At 49.2% G+C, this 22,907-nt stretch overlaps 1 protein-coding gene across 1 annotated transcript in view; it reads left to right on the forward strand.

The window, feature by feature from the left end:
- The first annotated feature begins 2,434 nt into the window (after positions 1-2,434).
- Positions 2,435-22,907, forward strand: part of TGFBR1 (transforming growth factor beta receptor 1) — a 64,140-nt gene continuing 43,667 nt past the window's right edge. Inside the window, exons 1-2 of the mRNA XM_066579141.1 lie at positions 2,435-2,680; positions 21,804-22,049. Coding sequence (XP_066435238.1) covers positions 2,611-2,680; positions 21,804-22,049 — 316 coding nt within the window. The 5' untranslated portion in view covers positions 2,435-2,610. The remainder of the gene's footprint in view (positions 2,681-21,803; positions 22,050-22,907) is intronic.

Genomic DNA, 22,907 nt, shown 5'->3' on the forward strand with positions numbered 1-22,907 from the left:
CACAGCAGTAAGGAGACGTGTGACATCAACACAATACACGCCAGCGAGGAGACGTGCTGACATTATCCTGGCATACGGCAGCAAGTAGACGTATGATGTCAGCACAGTACACAGCAGTGAGGAGACAAGCTGACACTACTACAGCACACGGCAGCGAGAAGACGTGTGACATCAGCATGGTACATGGCGGTGAGAAGACGTGCTCATGCTACCATGGCGGCGAGAAGATCTGCGACATCAGCACGGTACACGGCGGAGAGGAGACGTTTGACTTCAGCACAGCTCACAGTAGCGAGATGTCAGGCGTCAGCTCGATACATAGCAATGAGAAAACGTGCAATGTCAGTGTGATACACGGCAGTGAGGTGACGTGTGATGTCAGCATGGTTCATGGCAGTGAGGAGACTTGCTAACACTATTACGGGACACGGCAGTGAGGAAATGTGTGACGTAGCACGACATACGGCAGCGAAAAGACGTTATACCGGCACGGCACACAGGAGTAAAAAGAAGTGTGATGTCAGCAAAGTACAATGTAGTGAGGAGAGTGAGGAGTTGTGTGACGTCAGCACATTACACGGCATTGAAGATACATGCTAACGTTGTTAAAAGGGTTGTCCCGTGCCGAAACGTCTTTTTTTTTTTTTTTTTTGCATAGGCCCCCCGTTCAGCGCAGGACAAACCCAAGGGATGTGTTGAAATTAAAAAAAAATTTTTTACTTACCCGAATCCCCTCTCTGCAACTTCTTCCTTCTTTTCCTCCAAGATGGCCGCCGGGATCTTCACCCACGATGCACTGCGGGTCTTCTCCCATGGTGCACCGTGGGCTCTGTGCGGTCCATGGCGATTCCAGCCTCCTGATTGGCTGGAATCGGCACACGTGACAGGGCGGAGCTACGCGATGACGCGTAGAAGGGGGCGGAGCCAGAACGCCGCTCGTGCCCGGACCGACCAGAAGGGAGAAGACCCTTCTGCGCAAGTGCGTGTAATCGGGCGATTAGACGCTGAAATTAGATGGCACCATGGAGACGGGGACGCCAGCGCAGGGAAGGTGAGTATATAACTTCTGTATGGCACATATTTCATGCACGATCTATATTACAAAGTGCATTACTATAGCCATACAGAAGTGTATAACCCCACTTGCTTTCGCGGGACAACCCCTTTAAGTCACACGGTAGCGAGGAGACGTGAAGTCAGCACAGTGAGGAGATGTCCTGACACTAACATGGCACACGGCAGCGAGGAGACATGCTGATGCTACCAAGGCAGCGAGGAGACGTGTGCCATCAGCACAGTACACAGCAGTGAGGATACGTGCTAACGTTGTTAAGTCACACGGTAGCGAGGAGACGTGAAGTCAGCACAGTGAGGAGATATCACACGGCAGCGAGGAGATGTCCTGACACTAACATGGCACATGGCAGCGAGGAGACGTGCAACATCAGCACGGTACATGACAGTGAGGAGACATGCTGATGCTACCACAGGACATGGCAGGGAAGAGATGTGTGACGTCAGCACAGTACATGGCAGTGGGAAGACATGCTGAAGTTAGAATGGCACGTGGCAGTGAGGAGACGTGTGACGTCAGCATTGTACACGACAATCAGGAGACGTGCTGATATTATTACAGCAGACGGCCGTGAGGAGACTGTGACATCAGCACGGTACACGGCAGCGAGGAGACTGTGACATCAGCACGGTACACGGCAGCGAGGAGACTGTGACATCAGCACGGTACACGGCAGCGAGGAGACTGTGACATCAGCACGGTACACGGCAGCGAGGAGACTGTGACATCAGCACGGTACACGGCAGCGAGGAGACTGACATCAGCACGGTACACGGCAGCGAGGAGACTGTGACATCAGCACGGTACACGGCAGCGAGGAGACTGTGACATCAGCACGGTACACGGCAGCGAGGAGACTGTGACATCAGCACGGTACACGGCAGCGAGGAGACTGTGACATCAGCACGGTACACGGCAGCGAGGAGACTGTGACATCAGCACGGTACACGGCAGCGAGGAGACTGTGACATCAGCACGGTACACGGCAGCGAGGAGACTGTGACATCAGCACGGTATATGCTGACGTAATTGCGGCACACGGCAATAAGTAGACTGTGATATCATAAAGGAACTCGGCAGTCAGATGTACCGACACTACCAAGGCAGCAAGGAGACGTGTGGCGTCAGACAGTTCACTGCAGTGAGAAGACGAGCTGACATCATTACAGCTTACAACAGCCTGGAGACGTGTGACGTTATTACGGCGTGCAGCAGCAAGAAGTGTGACGTTATTACGGCGTGCAGCAGCAAGAAGTGTGACGTCAGCACGCTACGTGCGGCCGCTTGGCAGTCGGGAGACTACGTGTGACGTCAGCACGGCAACGAGGAGACGTGCTGACGTTTTGATGTCTTAGGCGTGCTGAACGTGCTAGGGAGGAGGGTTTACGTCTTGTGTTTTGGAAGGCGAGAACGGCCGGAGAGTTGGCCAGGCCCCGCGCATCCAATAGGAAGCGGTCCCGGAGGGAGGCGGGGCCGCGGAGGAGAAGTGGCGACAGGCAATACACCGGAGCTTGAGGAGGCCGGAAGTGCCGGGGATGGCTTTGTACTGCGGGCTGCCCGGGCTCTGCCTGCTTCTCCTGGGTCTGCAGCTCCCAGACGCCGCGGGTGAGTAGCGCTATGTTCTCCCATGCGGACAAAAGGAGGCTGCCGGGCGCTCATGTCTGCTGAGGAGCCGTAAAGGGATCCTGCTAGCTGAAGTAACAGGCATCACGTTGTAGAGCCGACAGTTGTGTGGGCGGGGGGTCACTGTCTGCTCTGAGTATATATATTCAGCTAAACAGTTCGGTGGGCGGAGCTGTTGGTGAGCCGCCCCCCTGTGTACAGTCTGGTGGGTGGAGCTGTCTGGTGGCTGCCCTTCTGTGTACTGTTGGTGGGCGGAGCTGTTGGTGAGCCGCCCCCCTGTCTGCTGTCCGGTGGGTGGAGCTGTCTGGTGGCTGCCCTTCTGTGTACTGTTGGTGGCGGAGCTGTTGGTGAGCCGCCCCCCTGTGTGCTGTCTGGTGGGTGGAGCTGTCTGGTGGCTGCCCTTCTGTGTACTGTTGGTGGCGGAGCTGTTGGTAAGCCGCCCCCCCCTGTGTGCTGTCTGGTGGCTGCCCTTCTGTGTACTGTTGGTGGCGGAGCTGTTGGTTTGCCGCCCCCCTGTGTGCTGTCTGGTGGCTGCCCTTCTGTGTACTGTTGGTGGGCGGAGCTGTCTGGTGGCTGCCCTTCTGTGTACTGTTGGTGGGCGGAGCTGTCTGGTGGCTGCCCTTCTGTGTACTGTTGGTGGGCGGAGCTGTCTGGTGGCTGCCCTTCTGTGTACTGTTGGGCGGAGCTGTTGGTGAGCCGCCCCCCTGTCTGCTGTCTGGTGGGCGGAGCTGTCTGGTGGCTGCCCTTCTGTGTACTGTTGGGCGGAGCTGTTGGTGAGCCGCCCCCCTGTCTGCTGTCTGGTGGGCGGAGCTGTCTGGTGGCTGCCCTTCTGTGTACTGTTGGGCGGAGCTGTTGGTGAGCCGCCCCCCTGTCTGCTGTCTGGTGGGTGGAGCTGTCTGGTATTCTGCCCTTCTGTGTACTGTTGGTGGGCGGAGCTGTTGGTGAGCCGCCCCCCTGTGTGCTGTCTGGTGGCTGCCCTTCTGTGTACTGTTGGTGGCGGAGCTGTTGGTGAGCCGCCCCCCCCTGTGTGCTGTCTGGTGGCTGCCCTTCTGTGTACTGTTGGTGGCGGAGCTGTTGGTTTGCCGCCCCCCTGTGTGCTGTCTGGTGGCTGCCCTTCTGTGTACTGTTGGTGGGCGGAGCTGTCTGGTGGCTGCCCTTCTGTGTACTGTTGGGCGGAGCTGTTGGTGAGCCGCCCCCCTGTCTGCTGGGCGGAGCTGTCTGGTGGCTGCCCTTCTGTGTACTGTTGGGCGGAGCTGTTGGTGAGCCGCCCCCCTGTCTGCTGTCTGGTGGGTGGAGCTGTCTGGTATTCTGCCCTTCTGTGTACTGTTGGTGGGCGGAGGTGTTGGTGAGCCGCCCCCCTGTGTGCTGTCTGGTGGCTGCCCTTCTGTGTACTGTTGGTGAGCCGCCCCCCTGTGTGCTGTCTGGTGGCTGCCCTTCTGTGTACTGTTGGTGAGCCGCCCCCTGTGTGCTGTCTGGTGGCTGCCCTTCTGTGTACTGTTGGTGGGCGGAGCTGTTGGTGAGCCGCCCCCCTGTTTACTGCCTGGTGGAGGAGCTGTCTGGTGGCTGCCCTTCTGTGTACTGTTGGTGGGCGGAGCTGTTGGTATGCCGCCCCTTTGTGTACAGTCTGGTGGGGGCGGAGCTGTCAGGGAGCCGCCCCCCCCCCCCCGTGTGCAGTCTGATGTGGGCAGAGCTGTGAGGGAGCCCCCCCCTTTCTGTGTAGAGTCTGGTCGGACCGGATCTGTCGGGGAGCCGCCCTCTGTGTAGAGTCTGGTGGGTGCGGAGCTGTGGGGGAGTGATTTTCATTGCAGAAAGGTCACAGATTTCACGTCATCACTTAGCAACAATGCGGGGAAACCCAGGAATAAAAAAAAAAAAAACTGCCACGCATGTCCAACAGCCCACGGTGCGGACCATCCGCAGTACAAAAAAAAAAAAAAAAAAGCAGGAACGCTTTTCCAGTCAATGGAAGCCGTCTGTCACGCTATCTTCGCTGTAGCACAGCGGAAGATAGCGTGAAACCGCTTCACCGCCAGCCGCTTCATATGACGCGGCCGGTGCGTCATGTGACGCTGTGGGTGTGTCATATGCCGGCGCGTCACGCGCTCTATTGCGCATGCGCGCCGAAGCGTCATGCGGGACGGTGGACGCCAGATCCGGAGGTAAGTATTGGGGTCTGTGGGGGACGCAGTGACGGGCTCCGCTGCGGAATTCCGCGGCGGAGCCTGTCACGGCCGTGGGAAGCCGGCCTTAAAAGTAGTACAGGAAAATAAAAACTATGAATGTGGTATTTTAGTAATCGCATTAATCCATAGAATAAACTTATTATGCCATTTTTGCTGCAGTGTGCACGCCGTAGAAACAAGACCCCCTCAAAAATGGTGGAAACTCTTGTTTCTTTTCTTTTCCCATCTCGCTCCACTTTTTTAACAATTTCTCAGCACATTATATGACACATTAAATATTACCATTGGAAAAAAATACAGCCCGTCCGCAAAAAAAAAATGTCAGACAGCGATAGATAAATAAGAGCTATGGTTTCTTAAAAGTGGGGGGAAAAAACCAAAAAAAGAGAAAAGGGGGTGGTCCTTAAGTGGTTAACGCCGGAGCAGCAGGGAATATAGCCGCAAATACCTCACTACCTTAATGCATTCGCTGGAGGAGGGATGTATATGGCCATTCTATGTCTGCTGATGTCTACAAGTCAGATTCATTAGGTTTCATGAGGTGTTTGGACAGAAGGAGCCCTTTATTAAGGGGATCTTGCTAACCTCTGTTAAGTCAGCACCCCATCTTTCAAAAAAGTGAATTTTTTTCATAAGTTCTGGATGCACCCCAAAGAGTTCTAGAGTTCCCAATTAATTTAAAAAATAGTTCTAGCAAATTAAGCAAAAAAATCAACAAATGTATCTCTGCGGTGCTAACTTCCAAAAATGATAATACTAAAACAGCGAGACCTTTGTAAATATTGGTTCTAGAGCTTCGAGCATTAAGAGTTTTCTTCAGAACTCTTGAGGTGCTACCCAGAACTCTTATAAAATCGCGGGATTTCCCCAAAAATTTATTTACACAAAACTGAATTTTTTCGATCCGGCATCTAAAAATCGGCAAGAACTTTGTAAATATTGGTTCTAGAGCTTCAAGCATTAGGAGTTTTCTTCAGAACTCTTGAGGTGCTACCCAGAACTCTTATAAAATTGCCGGATTTCCTAAAAAATTATTTACACATAATAACTAATTTGTAGTGTGCACTAATAACTAAGTGTAATTATGTGTAAATAAATTTTTGGGTATAATGAAAACAAAGATCTGGTACCGTGTTAAGTGTGTATAAATATCCATGCCTCTTCAGATCCAATCCATAAGCCTGAAGAAGTACCCTGCGTTGGTTTGTAAGCTCGCTATTACATCATGTATTTTTGTTAGCCATTAAAAGGTATCAGATCTACAGGATTACGTCGTTTCTCTTGCTGGGAACAATCACATTTAAATTTTTGGGGAAATCCCACGATTTTATAAGAGTTCTGGGTAGCACCTCAAGAGTCCTGAAGAAAACTCTTAATGCTCGAAGCTCTAGAACCCATATTTACAAAGTTCTCGCTGATTTAGTATTTTCATTTTTGGAAGTTAGCGCCACAGAGATACATTTGTTGATTTTTTTTTTTTGCTTAATTCGCTAGAACTATTTTTAAAATTAATTGGGAACGCTAGAACTCTTTGGGGTGCATCCAGAACTTATGAAAAAATTCACTTTTTTGAAAGATGGGGTGCTGACTTCACAGAGGTGATCTCGCTAAGCTTCAGCCAGGATTTGGCTGGATTAAAAAATGTATTGTTTAGTTGCATTTCTTCAAAGTTGGTTTGTTTGTCCTTCTTGCTACCTCTTTTTTTCCCCTCTGGTTTGAATGTGTCCAGCATCTGTTGTGGAAAAAGGGTAATTAGAGAACGTGTAACTCTCATGGAGGAGTGGTAGGGAGCGTGCGGCTGTGGGAGGATTTTAGAGATCTCTGAGGCTTGCCTAGTTGAGGATCTTCTGGAAGTAGGATATTCCATTTTGAAAGAACGTTGGTGCCATCTTCTGGAGAAGTTAGAGCATGCACTGTATTCTCTTTATGGACTATTATTTTAGCAGGGAAGCCCCATTTGTAGGGTATTTTCGCAACTCTCAGGGATTAGGTGATTAATGAAAAAGCCTTTCTTGCTTGAATTGTATTCTGTGACAAGTCGGTAAAAAGACTAATGTTTGCGTAAGGAGGTGGCAGGGGACCCTGCTTTCTTGAGGCTGTCATCAGAGCGTCTTTTATATGGAAGAAATGGAATTTAGCGATTATGTCCCTTGGGACGGAGGCTGGTAGAAAGTTCGGCTTTAGCAGTCTATGCGCTCTATCAATTGTGCAATCCAATTCTGAAGCATCCGGAAGGATGCTTTTGATTAGCTTGGTAAGAAAGTTTTTCAGGTCGTGTTGTGGGACACTCTCTGGAATGGCTCTAAACTTGACATTACATCTGCTTCTATCCTCCAGATCTGTGAGTTTATTCTTTATGGCTTCCACTTCATCCTCTAGGGAGTAGTGTGCATCAATTAGTTTATTATTAGAGATGAGCAAGTATACTCGCTAAAGGCAATTGCTCGAGCGAGCATTGCCTTTAGCGAGTATCTCCCCCGCTCGAGACAGAAGGTTCGGGTGCCGGCGCGGGGGAGCGGTGAGTAGCGGCAGTCTGCGGGGTGGAGAGAGGGAGAGAGAGATCTCCCCTCCGCTCTCCCCCCGCAGCTCCCTGCCCGCTGCCAACACCTGAACCTTTCATCTCGAGCGGGCAGGTACTTGCTAAAGACAATGCTCGCTCGAGCAATTGCCTTTAGCGAGTATACTCGCTCATCTATATTTATTATGGGATGCGGTGACTTCTCTCATTTTGTTTTCGATGTGGTCAGTTCGCTCCCCCAGATCTTGTATGGAGGAGTTGATTGTGCTTGACAGGGATGTAATATCTTTTTGCAGTGATCCTCTTAAAGCTAGGATCATTTGCTTGATAAAATCCTCTGTGGCAGGCATATTGGATGATGGAACGCTGATGATGGGATCAGGTTCCAGTATGGAGTCCCCATGGGATTGATTTTTGTGAGGAGAGAGACGAGGGCGCTGTTTTTCAGGGCTTGCAGTGGGAGTGGAGGGGGAGGATGGAGGCTGAGAGCCCGTCGGTGCCATTTTGCGGCCATATCATCTTCCCTGTGTGAAACACTCACCCTGCGCTGGGATGTGATCAGCGGTGTCCCTTTTCTCTGCTTCTCTTGGTCAGCGTTCTGAATTGAATCACTGGGTAAGAGAGAGGGTGAGTCCTCCACTTCTCCTCCGGAGCTTGTAGATGAGAGGGAGCCATCTTTACTCAGCAGTCCCGGTCTCCTCGGGCCGCGGGTAATAAAGAAGTCTGAGACTTTGTTCAGCCGGGTTTTCGTATTCCTTCTTTTAGGCATCTTCTTGCAGAAGGTCTCTGGTCCGCTTTTATGTAGTTTTTGTGAGGCTGGAATAGCTTTAAGTCGCTTAGCAGGCTGAATATGAGCAGAGCTCCGGGTTATGCGACTGTCTCTGTCTGCATCTAGGCCACGCCCCCGCCAAAGTCAGACTTTTTATACAAGCCTTGTTACAATGACTGGGAATTACAAGCAAAGCCAGACTCCATGTGCATACAGCTGTTTCAGGGTTTTTGTCCTTCATCAGTGTACAGTAGGAGTCTGGCTTTGCTAGTGAGAGGCCTGGGATGGGGAGCAGAAACGCTATCTTTTCTCCTTAGGGAGAGCAACTATACTATAAACTAAGTGAGGAGACTCAAATGACCATGCATTGTAATAAGGCTTGTATAAAAAGTCTGACTTTGGCTTGAAGGAATGCTGCCTTTCAATAGGTGGCACTGTGGAGGATTTATTCCATCTCCCTTATTTGCATATTACCCAGAGGAGCGTGCTGGGCCATTTGAGTCTCCTCACTTAGTTTATAGTATAGTTGCTCTCCCTAAGGAGAAAAGGTAGCGTTTCTGACCCCCAATGGAGGACAATGTGCGGCTACAAACGGACCGAGATAAGCTGGGGGCTTGGGCAGAAAAATGGCAAATGAAGTTCAATATTGATAAATGTAAGGTTATGCACATGGGCAGGAGAAACGGATGTCACCAATATACACTAAATGGGGTACTGCTAGGGAAAAGTGATATGGAAGAAGACCTGGAGGTACTAGTGGACTGTAGCTTTAACTGGAGTAACCAATGCCAGTCAGCTGCTGCAAAAGCTAATAAAGTCTTGGGGTGCATTAAAGGAGGTATAGGGGCGAAGGACGAGAACATTATTCTTCCACTATATAAGGCACTTGATAGGCCCCACATTGAATACTGCACACAGTTTTTGTCACCGGTGCTTAGAAAAGCATTAATAAATGAAAAGAGAGGACTGGAATACCCAGAAAAGCTATCACAATTGGGATTATTTACACTGGAAAAAAAACAGTTGGGGGGGGGGGGGGCGATCAAATAACTATGTATAAATACATTAGGGGACAATACAAGGATCTCTCCCATGATCTGTTTATACCCAGGACTGAGATGGTAACAAGAAGGCATCCGCTACGTCTAGAAGAAAGCAGGTTTCATCACAAACAGTGCAAGCTTTTCTAGATCTTTTTGAATACTCTCCCTCTCTTCCCTAGTGGTAACTATCCCTCCTTGGGTTTGTTTTATCATTAAATTTGATCAGTTTCCCATCAATTCCCTTCACCAGATCATTTATAAAAATGTTGAACAACACTGGGCCTAGGACGGAGCCTTGTGGTACCCCACTTGATACATTCTTCCACTTGGATGTGCAGCCATTTATGACCACTATTTGAGTACGATCACTCAGCCAGTTGTGAATCCACATAACAGTTGCCTTGTCAAACCCAGATTGGGTCATTTTTTCAATAAGTATAGTATGAGACACTTTGTCAAATGCTTTACTAAGGTCAAGATAAACTAGATCCGCTGCATTTCCCTGATCAACCAAGTCGGTGATACTTTCATAGAAGGAAATTAGATTAGTCTGTCATGACTTGTTTGTTACAAACCCCATGCTGGCTCTGGCTAATTACTCCATTTTCATCCAAGTACTTGCATACATGCTGTTTAATAATTTGTTCAAAGATCTTTCCTGGCATAGAAGTCAGGCTCACAGGCCTGTAGTTTCCTGGATCCACCTTCTTCCCTTTTTTGAAGATGGGGACAACATTTGCCCTTTTCCAATCTTCTGGGACTTCTCCTGTTCCCCAAGAATTTTCAAAGATTATGGCGAGTGGCTCAGCAATTACCTCCGCTGCTTACTTTAGCACCTTAGGATGTAATTCATCTGGACCTTGAGACTTGAATTCATTTGAGTTAGCCAAGTGTTCCCTCACCATCTCTCTGCTTATATACAGTCTGCATTCCTTTATTCCCCCAATAGCACAGGGAAGATCAGTTGATGTTCCATCTACTTTCTGAGAGAAAACTGAGGCAAAATGGAATTTTGGCCTTCGCAACATCATTCCTAACCAATTCACCATTTTCATCTTGTAAGCATCCAATAGCATCTTTGACAGGCTGAACTAGATGGACAGTGTCTTCATTCAGCCTATAAGGGAGATGGAATAAATCCTCCACAGTGCCACCTATTGAAAGGCAGCATTCCTTCGAGTCAAAGTGGGACTTTTTATACAAGTCTTCTTACAATGACTGGGAATCAAAAGCAAAGCCAGACTCCATGTACATACAGCTGTTTCCGGGTTATTGCCCATCATCAGTGTACAGTAGGAGTCTGGCTTTTGCTAGTGAGAGGCCTGGGACAGGAGGCTCTGTGGAGGATTTATTCCATCTCCCTTATTTGCATATTACCCAGAGGAGCGTGCGTGGCCATTTGAGTCTCCTCACTTAGTTTATAGTCTATAGTTGCTCTCCCTAAGGAGAAAAGAGCGTTTCTGACCCCTGTCCCAGGCCTCTCACTAGCAAAAGCCAGACTCCTACTGTACACTGATGATGGGCAATAACCCGGAAACAGCTGTATGTACATGGAGTCTGGCTTTGCTTTTGATTCCCAGTCATTGTAAGAAGACTTGTATAAAAAGTCCCACTTTGACTCGAAGGAATGCTGCCTTTCAATAGGTGGCACTGTGGAGGATTTATTCCATCTCCCTTATTTGCATATTACCCAGAGGAGCATGCGTGGCCATTTGAGTCTCCTCACTTAGTTTATAGTATATAGTTGCTCTCCCTAAGGAGAAAAGAGCGTTTCTGACCCCTTCATTCAGCCTAACATACCCTGTCTTATGATGGGGCCGAACAGCACTATACAGACCCCATTGACTATAATGGAATCCATTCAGTTTCAGCTCAGTTGACTGGCATTCTACCGGAAGATAAAGCTTAGATATGGACCCGGCCTTATAGAATGCAGATTCTTCTGGAATACTTCTTCTGCACATCCCTGAAATACCCAAAGCACTATTTTGGAAACTAGACTCGTCAAACAATCCTCAAGGGTTGCAGTGAGCCTTCCAACCCTGCAGTGTGGCAGTACTACAGTCACTATTGTACTGCTTCTATCTTACATACAGCCGGTGTCACATAGGCGGAAGCTCATTTGTGCAATGGACGTTGCATAGTTTCATCAGAGCTCTATAAGGGTTTTTTTTTCTTGTTTGCGGGACGAATTCTAGTCTTCATTCATCCAACTTTTGGGAACACGTAACATTTTGATTGCTTTTCTTCCGTTTTTTTTCTAGAGGCGAGATTATCAATGTGTTATTTGTACTGCACAGTGCCCGATGTTAAAAATAATATATTGAATTCTGCAGGCGAGAACGATTACTCAGGTTCCAAATTGATTGTTTTTTGCAACTTTTTTCACATTTTAAGGCTGGTTTCACACAAGCGTATATCGGCCACGTTTTCACGCCCGGCCGATATACACTGCCCCTCTGATGCATTGGTTTACAATGCAGCAGGTCACATGGGTGTATTTCCACGGCGTAAAAGCGCTGGGCCGGCCAAGAAAGTGCATGTTGGCAGGGCGCTTTTACACCGCCAGCAGCTGCATAGAGTCCTATGGGAGCCTATGATAGCTGCCTAAGAAGAGAGGTGGGAGGGAGTTTAGCATTGTGACTGCTAAGCTCCCACCCCTTCCCTCCTCCTCCTCTCCGGCCCTTGTCGGCTGTTTTCAATGGAAGGGGACGGGCAGAGCTAGTTTCTAAGGCCCTCTCCGCCCCTTGTCACAGCTTATCACACCAGCTGAGAAACAGCGAAGAGTAAGAGAGCTTAGCAGAACTAAACTGTCTTCCCCCGCCCAACGGAATGGCGGGCTCTGCGTAGATGGGCCGGACAAGCGCCGTCAAAATGGGTTCACAAACGTTCGATTTGTGCGGCTGTTCACGCGGTTTTACGACGCAATTCGGTGAAGGCAAAAATGCTGACGGCCATGGGAATAAGCCCTTAATTGTGTTTTGTTTTTGTTTGTTTTTTAGTGAAGGGTGAAAAGTGGACATTTTTGAATTTTTCTTTGTTTTCTTACAAATTTTTTTATACACTTAAGTCTGATTTAGACACAGCGATTCTCGATCAAAAATCGCTCAAAGCCGTCTTTTTAGCGATAACCGTTGTGTGTAACTGCACAGACATCGTGCAGTTTTTGTTAAGGAATTGCTTATCCTTCTCTTTCAGCAAGCTCAAAGACAACGATCAGCCTTATCAGGAATTCACAGCAGGATACAGCTGATACTATTGTTTCAGCTGTATCCTGCTCCCTGAACACAGGGTAAGAAGAACATAGCGCTCCAGCTTTGTTATGCTTAGGCCTCATGTCCACGGGGAAAATAAGATCCGCTGCAGATTCTCCATGTAGAATCTGCAGCGGGTCCCTCCTGCCCCGCGGACATGAGCGCCGAAAATAAGAATTTAAAAGCATTTACCTATCCGGCGCGGGCGGGGAAGGTCAGCTGTTCCTCACGGCCGGATCTTCATTTTCGGCCGGCGGATGAATTCCTGACGCCGGCGGCACGTCGCCGGCACGTCGTCGACGTGCCGCGCGCATGCGCCGGGCACATCCGCCGAGCCGAAGCAAGGGAGATGCGGCCGTGAGGAAGAGAAGAGCTTCGCGGTCCGCTCCGGGTGAGTAAATGCTTTAAATTCCTATTTTAGGTCTCCCGCGGATCCGGACGGCTTCCATAGGCTTCAATAGAAGCCCGCGGGAGCCGTCCCCGCGGGAGACCCGCATGAAAATGGAGCATGGTCCAGATTTTTTCATGCTCCATTTTTTAAAAAATCACTTTTATTGACGATCCGCGGGTATTTATGTACCCGCGGGTGGTCAATGCATCCCTATGGGGTGCGGATCCGCATGCAGGAAATCCGCTGCGGATCCTAAATCCTATTTTCCCCGTGGACATGAGCCCTTACCCCGCTTGGAGCGCTCAGCTGTATAACAGCCGGGTGCTCTGAGCAGAGAACAGCTGAATGCAGAAGACAAGCGGCCTCGTTTGTCTTCTGCATACCCTGCTCAGAGCGTTCAGCTGTATACAAGTCGGGCTCTCCGAGCAGAAGACAAGCGTCCTTGCTTGTCTTCTGCATACCTCGCTCGGAGTGTTCAGCTGTATACCAGCTGGGAGCCTTGAGCAGAGAACAGCTGGATGCAGAAAACAAGTGGCCTGCTTGTCTTTTGTATACCGTGCTTGGAACGCAAAGTGATCGCTCAACGTTGAGAGATCACCTTGCGCTATAAAGGCGCACAACGATCATCGCTCAAAAGACATCTTTTCAGCGATATTCGTTGTGCCTACACCAGGCTTTAGTGTTTTATTTTTGCTCGTCTAGGACAGGGGTCCCCAACCACCGGTCCGCGGACCGGGGCCGGGCCGTTAGATGCTTAGCGCCGGTCCGCGAAACTTTTCTTCTAAAAACAAGGCCCACGGACCGAACCCGGCCCGCTGCCTCGTGTTATGTGGCCCGCGGCGTGCCGACGCCGCTCACCACTGAAGCGATTACCAGCGGGGGTGCCGCAGCTCCCCGCTGGTAATTGCTCTGATCCCGGCGCACACTGACGTCAGGGCAAGCAGAGAGAGAGCAACGCTGACAGCAGGGAGGAGGTAAGTATACGGGTTGGGGGGGTGCTTATTACCAGGGGGGCAGTTTATTTCTGGGGGGGGGGGGCTGCTAATTACTGGGGGGGACTGCCTATTACTGAGGGGTGGGGGCTGCCTACAACTGGGGGGGGGGCTGCTTATTACGGGGGGGGCTGCTTATTACTGGGGGGTGGGCTGCTTATTACTGGGGGGTGGGCTGCTTATTACTGGGGGGTGGGCTGCTTATTACTGGGGGTGGGCTGCTTATTACTGGGGGGGGGCTGCTTATTACTACAGGGGGGCTGCTTATTCCTGGGGGGGGGCTGCTTATTACTGGGGGGGCTGCTTATTACTGGGGGAGGGGGCTGCTTATTACTGGGGGAGGGGGCTGCTTATTACTGGGGGAGGGGGCTGCTTATTACTGGGGGAGGGGGCTGCTTATTACTGGGGGAGGGGGCTGCTTACTACTGGGGGAGGGGGCTGCTTACTACTGGGGGAGGGGGCTGCTTACTACTGGGGGAGGGGGCTGCTTACTACTGGGGGGGGCTGCTTACTATTGGGGGGGCGCGCTGCTTACAACTGGGGGCGCGCTGCTTACAACTGGGGGCGCGCTGCTTACAACTGGGGGCGCGCTGCTTACAACTGGGGGCGCGCTGCTTACTACTAGGGGGGCGCGCTGCTTACTACTAGGGGGGCGCGCTGCTTACTACTAGGGGGGCGCGCTGCTTACTACTAGGGGGGCGCGCTGCTTACTACTAGGGGGGCGCGCTGCTTATTACTAGGGGGGCGAGCTGCTTATTACTAGGGGGGCGCGCTGCTTATTACTAGGGGGGCGCGCTGCTTATTACTACGGGGGGGCTGCTTATTCCTGGGGGTGGGCTGGTTATTACTGGGGGGGCTGCCTATTACTGATGGGGGGCCTACTTACTACTGGGGGGGGACTGGTTATTACTGGGGGGGCTTCCTATTACTGATGGGGGGCATGCTTATTACTGGGGGTGGGGGCTACTTATTACAGGGGGAGGGGCTGCTAATTACGGGGGGGGGCTGGTTTTTACTGGGGGGAGGCTGCTTATTTCAGGGGAGGGGGCGATAAATTATATGATGCCCTATGTGTATGCTGGGTGGGGGGGGAGAAATTATATGCTGCCCTATGTGTGTGCTGGGGGGGGGAGAAATTATATGCTGCCCTATGTGTGTGCTGGGGGGGGAGAAATATGCTGCCCTATGTGTGTACTGGGGGGGAGAAATTATATGCTGCCGCATGTGTGTGTGCTGGGGGGGAGAAATTATATGCTGCCCTATGTGTGTGCTGGGGGGGGGGGGAGAAATTATATGCTGCCCTATGTGTGTGCTGGGGGGGGGGGGAAATTATATGCTGCCCTATGTGTGTGCTGGGGGGGGGGAAAGATAAATCATATGCTGCCCTATGTGTGTGCTGGGGGGGGGGGGGGAAGATAAATTATATGCTGCCCTATGTGTGTGCTGGGGGGGGGGAAAGATAAATCATATGCTGCCCTATGTGTGTGCTGGGGGGGGGAAGATAAATTATATGCTGCCCTATGTGTGTGCTGGGGGGGGGGAAGATAAATTATATGCTGCCCTATGTGTGTGCTGGGGGGGGGGGAGGAGGTAAATTATATGCTGCCCTCCCTATATGTGTGCTGGGGGGGAGATAAATTATATGCTGCCCTATGTGTGTGCTGGGGGGGGGGGGGGAGATAAATTATATGCTGCCCTATGTGTGTGCTGGGGGGGAATAGATTATATACTGCCCTATGTGTGTACTGCCAGGCGGGGGGATATATTATACTGCCCTACAGTGTGTACTGCCAGGACATTCTAAATGTCATAATTAAATACGTATGCACTAAACTCCAACCCCCGCCCCATATAACCAAAGCCCCGCCCAACCCTGCCGGGCCTTGTAAAAATGTTCTTGCTTGAAGCCGGTCCCTGGTGCCAAAAAGGTTGGGGACCACTGGTCTAGGGGACTTGAATAGCACGATACTTTATCATTCTTCTAATACACTGCTATACTCAAGCATAGCCGTGTATTACAAAGCCTATGAAGCTTAGCCCGAGGTTGAGCTTCATAGGCTACTGTAGCTGGCAGAGACGGAGGTCATAGTCCCCACTCCAGGAGTCATAGCAGCCCATCGGGCCCCTGTGATCACATCCTGGGGGTCCGATTGATGAGAGTAGAAGCCCCCTCCCTCTGTCAGTCTTTGACATGCCACAGTCGCACAGTGCATGGCATATAAAGGGTTAAACAACGGGGATCGAAGGTTTCTCTGGTCCTCGCTGTTTGAACAGGTGCCAGACTCCTGCTCTTACTGCCATGGGAGACCCATGCCAGGCTTCTGATGCAGCTACCGTCAAGACGGTGCATCAGAATAAAGCTCCTTAATGGCTACCATATGGGCAGTCGTTAAGGGGTTAATGTCCTGGTAGAAGTGTTCGCCTTGCTCTACGCTCAGAGCGTCAAAATTTGGGGAGAAGTAGTTTAGATGACTGTGGAGGACATGCATCCTATCACTCATATTTGCTCTCACTTTATGAAAGGAAGTCATCCCAGTTTGAACTGAGAGTACATACCTTTTGGCCCTGGTATTGCCATGATGTCCGAACAAGCAGGCCAGGCGTCCCTTTCTATGCTTAACATCATGTTCACAAATTCTGTTTTTTGAGAAAAATTAAAAGTTACTTAAAGCATTTGATGCTACTATTGCTGTCTGCTACCGTGTCACATAGTAGCGTGTACGACACACCGGGATATAGGACAAGATGATATGTTGGTGTCATATGCGGCAAAGAGCTTACAGCTATAAAACCTAGTATCTCGTCTAATCACATGTCACATCGTGACACCTCGACTTCTTCTAGGTACCGTTCTTATAGACCCTCCATGACGGCTGGGACTTAAATCTTCCGGCTTCTGCTTTGTAGGACTATTTATATTGTCTAATTTGTCTTTTTGCCTTGCACCTTCTTCCATAAGAACAATTACCTATTAAATTAATTGGAGGTTTAACACTATCTGTTCTCGCTTTGTTTATTCAGTCTTGTTGGAAAGGATCAATCATGGCTATATCTTTGATTTAGCAAGAGAATAGGACTAAAAACTGGCTGTGGAGAAGGCGCAACACTCCATGTTAAAGCATGTAGGAAGTGACCAAAGGTGTGGAAAAGTTTGGTATCAGTGTGTCTTGATGCCACCAGGAAGTCCTGGTGGAGACCAGACTGACAGCTGTGTCACGCCCCCTGAACCTGATAGGCTGCATAGCTGTTTTCCCATCAGGTCCTGGCAGCCCACGAAAATTGTGCTGTCACCTCCTGGCAGTGATACAAGATCATGGCTCCTTCCTGCAGGGGCAGCTCCCAGGCCATGTATGACCGTTTACTGGCTTGCCACTGCAGCTCTTTTTTTCTACGGCGGCTGTAAGTTCCCACCTGCGGTCCCGATGCTGCTGCTTCTTGGTTGGCAGTTTTGCGGAGGTGTTCATTATCCCTGCTGGCAGGGCAGTATCCTTCTGCAGTCGCGGCTCCCATCCTGTGCAAGTCTCCCTGCTGCAGCTGTATACTCCCCGGCGGCTGTACCGTCGCACGTGCGCTCCTTGTACCTCCCCTGCTGTTGCCGGTCACAAAGCAGCACTGACCGCCGCCGCTCGGCACATCTCACCCGTCCTAGCGTCCGTGCAGCTGCTCATGCAGTGCAGGAGAGAGGAACAGGGACAGTTGCCCGGCCCCACATGTGAGCGCTGCTCAGCGGGAATGCAGTGTAGGGGGAGGACAGTTTTAGGACCGCCGGCGGTATGGGTATTATTTCGTGCGAACACAGTGCTCAGACACAAAGGATACTGCATGACAGTATGCGGAGCGGTGTATGGCTATTATTGCATGTTGTCGTCCACCTTCCAGGACCTTGCGGGCTTGACCCATTGGGGAGCTTGGGGTGTGACAGGGCATTCCTGCATGGAAGACCTGTCAAACCCCTAGCTTCCGGTGACGTCAAGATACACGAATACCGAAAAGTTTTCCACACCTTTGGTCACTTCCTACATGCTTTAACATGGAGTGTTGCGCCTTCTCCACTGCCAGTTTTAGTCCTAGTCTCTTGCTCTGTCACGCCCACCCAGGTGGTGCGTCATCTGATCAGGCAGCACCTCTACTGTTGAAGATGCCATTCTACTCTCTTCCAACGCATAAGTAGTTTCATCCTTCACAACAAACGCCACCCCTTTCTTTCCTCCTTGTCCATATCTTTGATTGTCTTCAGACTCTAGCTCATTATTTCATATGTCAATCATGTACATATGTCCTATGTGTTCAACAGACACGTCATGAACAATATCATTTAATTCATGGGTGAACTGGAACTGGCTGGAATAAACATATAGAAACCTTCAATCTTGTCCTTTGGTCAGCAAATGTGATGTAGACCAGTGTAAAGGCAGAGCTGGATCGCACCCTCCTAGTTTGTAGCAGAATCGGAGGAGAACCACACAACTATTACAGGATCTGGGTTGGATAATAAATTGGTAAAAATCATATCTGATCCCCAGTCACAGGGAAATCCTCCTTGGCACACTCTTGTTCAGAGGGACAATGAGGCAGAAGAAAAGCAGAATTTAGTTGCCTATCGCAGCCAGGCTCAGCCTTCTAGTTACCAGAGCGGTGACTTATCGCTTGGGGCAGCTAAGACTTCTCTTCTAGACAGTTTATTAAATCTCCTCCAGTGCTTCTTTCTTCCACTAAACAAAATAGAGACTTCAAATTTAGAGATGAGCGAGCACCAAAATGCTCAGGTGCTCGTTACTCGAGTCGAACTTTCAGTGATGCTCGAGAGTTCCTTTCGAGTAACAAACCCCATTGAAGTCAATGGACGACTCGAGCATTTTTGTATATCGCCGATGCTCGCTAAGGTTTTCATTTGTGAAAATCTGGGAAATTCAAGAAAGTGATGGGAACGACACAGAAACAGATAGGGCAGGCGAGGGGCTACATGTTGGGCTGCATCTCAAGTTCCCAGGTCCCACTATTAAGCCACAATAGGGGCAAGAGTGCCCCCCCCCCCCCCCCCCCCCGCACTGTCAGCATAAAGATCGTTCTCCTCTGCCACAGCTGTAACAGCTGTGGCAGAGAAGAACGATGTTAGCCCATTGAATTCAATGGAGCCGGCAATACAGCCGGCTCCATTGAAAGCAATGGGCTGCCGGCGATCGCGGGATGAATTGTCGGGAAGGGCTTAAATATATAAGCCCTTCCCTGCAATTCATCCAGAAATGTGTAAAAATTAAAAAAAATATATACTCACCCGGTCCCGGCAGACAGAGTTCAGCGCGGCCGGCGGCAGTCCTCCTGAACTGTTCTGAACAGCTGTGAGTAGTATTCAGCAGCCGGGGATTTAAAATCCCCGCTTGCTGAATGAGCTGCCTCTGATTGGTCACAGCCTGACCAATCAGAGGCAGATCTCACTCACACATCCATTCATGAATTTATGAATGGGTGAGTGACTGCTGCCTCTCATTGGCTCAGCGGGACCAATCAGATATCATGTCATTTTTGTTGCAGTTTGTGCGCCGTAGAAGCACTTAGAATTTTGTAAAATTTTTACAGTACATTAAATGGTACATTAAATAGCACCATTGAAAAATACAACTTATCCCACAAAAAACAAGCCCTCATGCAGCTACGTCGATGAATAAATAAAGGAGTTATGATTTTTTAAACAGGCGAAGGAAAAAATAGAAGAGGGTGGGGGGGAAGGGTCCGTGTCATTAAGAGGTTAAATAATGTACTGTCTTCCTTAGAATGCAGGGATACCACATGTGTAATTTTGTTTTTCATTTTTTATAAAGTAAAGGGAGAAAAGTGTTTTTATTTTATCTTTTAAAAAAAATTTTTTGTCCCTTTAAGCGACTTCCACAGAGACCCATCTGGACCCCCTGATCACATTCTGGGGGTCCGATGGTGACAGCCCTTTACATGCTGCAGTCGCATAGACTGCGGCATGTAAAGGATTAACACAGCAGAGATCGGAGGCTTTCTCCATTCTCTGCTGAGTAAGAGCTGGTGCCCGGCTATCCTCTGACAGAGGTCGCCCCCTCCCTCTGTCAGCCCTTTACATGCTGTGGTCGCACAGACCGTGGCATGTAAAGGGTTAACACCTCAGAGATCGGATGTTTTCTCCCATCTATGCTGTAAGAGCTGGTGCCTGGCTATCCTCTGACATAGAGACCATGGGCTGGCTTCTGACAAGCCATGGTCTCCATGGCAACCTGTAAACAAAGCACTGCAGGAGTTTGAAAATAGAAGCAGGAGATTGCTGGCAGATCAGTTCTATCTTCCTGCTTCTTTTTTCAAAATCCTGAACTGTTCTATGAGGGACTGTGCAGGCAGAGCACAATGCCACAGCTTATGGCATTGTACTCTGCAGGTTCCATAGTGAAACATAGCCTGGAAATCTTCCGGGCTATATCGCTATGGGCAGTGCAGTTCGTCCTGGAAAATTTCCGGGCGTGCCACTCAAGGGGTTAATGTGGGTGCAGACCTAATTTGCAAATACTAAGTTTGGCAATTTACTTTACCCCTTAGTGACGGAGCTTTTTTGTTTTTTTTCCATTTTCGTTTTTTCCTCCTCCCTTTTAAAAAAAATCGTAACTCCTTTTTTTTATCCATTGACGTTGCTGTATGAGGGCTTATTTTTTACGGGGCGAGTTGTAGTTTTCAATAGTATTATTTATTATACCATATAATGTACTAAAAAACCTAAAAAAATTTCTAAGTGGAGAGAAATTAAAACAAAACGACATTCCACCATCTTTCTGTGCGTCCTGTTTCTACGGTGCACAAACTGCAACAAAAATGACCTGATGGCTTTATTCCATGGGTCAGTTCGATTACTACGATACCAAAACTTGTATAGTTTTTTTGTTGCTGGACTACTTGTGTTTTTTTTTGTTTTTTTTTAAAGATATTTAATTTTTTAAAATTATTTTTTGTGTCTATTTTCTGCGCACAATAACCTTTTTATTTTTCTGCTGACATAGCTGATTGGGGGCTCATTTTGAGCGGTATGTGCTATCGTTTCCGGTGGTACCATTGTTGCGTACAATTGACTTTTTGATCACTTTTTATTACATTTTTTCTCAGAGATAGGGTGATCAAAAAAGTGCATTTCTGGTGTTCTTCCTTTTTTTTCGGACCACGTTCATCTTGCAGGTAAAATAATGCATTAGTTTGATAGATCGGACTTTTACGGACGCAGCGATACCAAATACATATTTTTGGTTTAATATTTATTTTTTATTTTTTTTATTGCAAATATGGCAAAAGGGTTTTTTAGTAAAACTAGTTAGTAAAAGTTTAGTAAAACTTTCTTGTTATTTTTATACTTTCTTTTAGTCCCTCTAGAGGTCTACAACCAGCGATGCTTTGATCGGTCCTGTGGTATGGCGTAATGCTAAGGCATTACGTCATACTGCTTTTTGACAGACAGTCTATCAAGCCACCCCACGGGGATGGCTTGATAGGCAGTCTGCTGAAGCAGTCCTGCGGCCTTTTAGAAGGCCCCTGGCTGCAATGACACCTGCACGGCTCCCCCGATCTCACTGCGGGGGGGGGGGGGGGCGTATGGGACGTTCGGGGGATTTAAATGCCGCTGTCAGAATTGACAGCGGCATTTAAAGGGTTAATGGCTGAGATCGGCCAATTGCAGCTATTGCCCGCGGGTGTCAGCTGTAATAAACAGCTGACACCCGCGCTGTATGGAGGGAGATAGCGGCGCTATCTCCCTCCATACACGTCCTTCGATAGCAGGACGTAAAAGCACTATTAGGCTCTCGCTAAGGGGTTAAACTAGATACAGTATGTATGTCATAGAGTGTAAGCTGCCTTGGGGCAGGGGATTAAGTTACTAATAAGACAGTTTCTATACTCTCTAGCTTTTGTGAGATCTTTTTAGTTATTTTCTTTGATATTTTCTTTTTTTTCAGCACTAAAATGTCATTGTGAGCATTGTATGAAGGACAACCAGACCTGTGAGACAGATGGGCTGTGCATAGCAACTCTCATCATACAAGATGGCAAGGAGACCCATAACAGCCTGTGTGCTGCCAGTACAGACCTCGTCCCTGTAGACCGGCCCTTCATGTGTGCTTCCAATATTAATAATGAGGTCTATAATGCTGCATCCTGCTGCCACAGGGACTTCTGCAACACAAGACTTCCATCTCCTAGTGGTAAGTACAAGTTACACTGTCTAAAAACTCAGGTTCTGCTTTTGCGGAGGTTGGGGACTTCATATATGGCATGCTCAAACTGTACAGAACATTTCACTATAGTGATGTCTGAACTAGAAGGAATTGTGCCCTCGTTTAGGGTGCGTTCACACGTTGCGGAAACACTGCAGATCTGTGGAATTTCCTTAGTGAATCTGCCCTAAAACCCCAGGTTTGCATATCCACACCAATATCTTGTGATAGAGTAGACTAATTCGCAGAGCAGGTGAAGCACAAAAAACAGGGCCATGCTTACATTTATTTCACTCTGTAAATGAAAAGGGTATTAAAAGTCCCATCAGAGGAGGCAAATACAGCTGCAGATGTTTAATGAGCAGGACTTACCAGGGTTGTAGGAGGTGTGAACGAGCAAATTTCACCAACCTGTTCGCTGCGTCGCAGCTCTCTTTCAGTGAAGCAGTCAGAATGATCAGAGAGTTCCATGCATTCCGGACGATCACCATGCTCAATATTTGCTATTGTCTCTGATGTTGCTCGAGCAGCCTCATAGTGCAAAGTATTTGCAGATACCTGCGCCTCAGTGCCATCCTGAAACACACGTGCATTGCAGGCTTCCTTCCTCCTGGTCATCTCGCCACAAAACAGCTGCAGCCATCCCTGCTCCTCTGCTATGCTGCTCCTCCACAACCAATTCCTCACCTCAGGAAGAAAACCAAGCTAGTGCAACAAGAGGGTCCCGTGGGGTCTCCACTGCTTACACCCATCATTTGGAAACAGTATTACGTGTATTTCTTAGTCGTGTCGTTGGGAGGCCTCTTCAGTGTCTGCAGGCTTTCGACCCAGCGGCTCCCCGGACCT

The sequence above is a fragment of the Eleutherodactylus coqui genome, chromosome 9 (assembly GCF_035609145.1).
Source record: "Eleutherodactylus coqui strain aEleCoq1 chromosome 9, aEleCoq1.hap1, whole genome shotgun sequence".
Classification (NCBI taxonomy): Eukaryota; Metazoa; Chordata; class Amphibia; order Anura; family Eleutherodactylidae; genus Eleutherodactylus; species Eleutherodactylus coqui.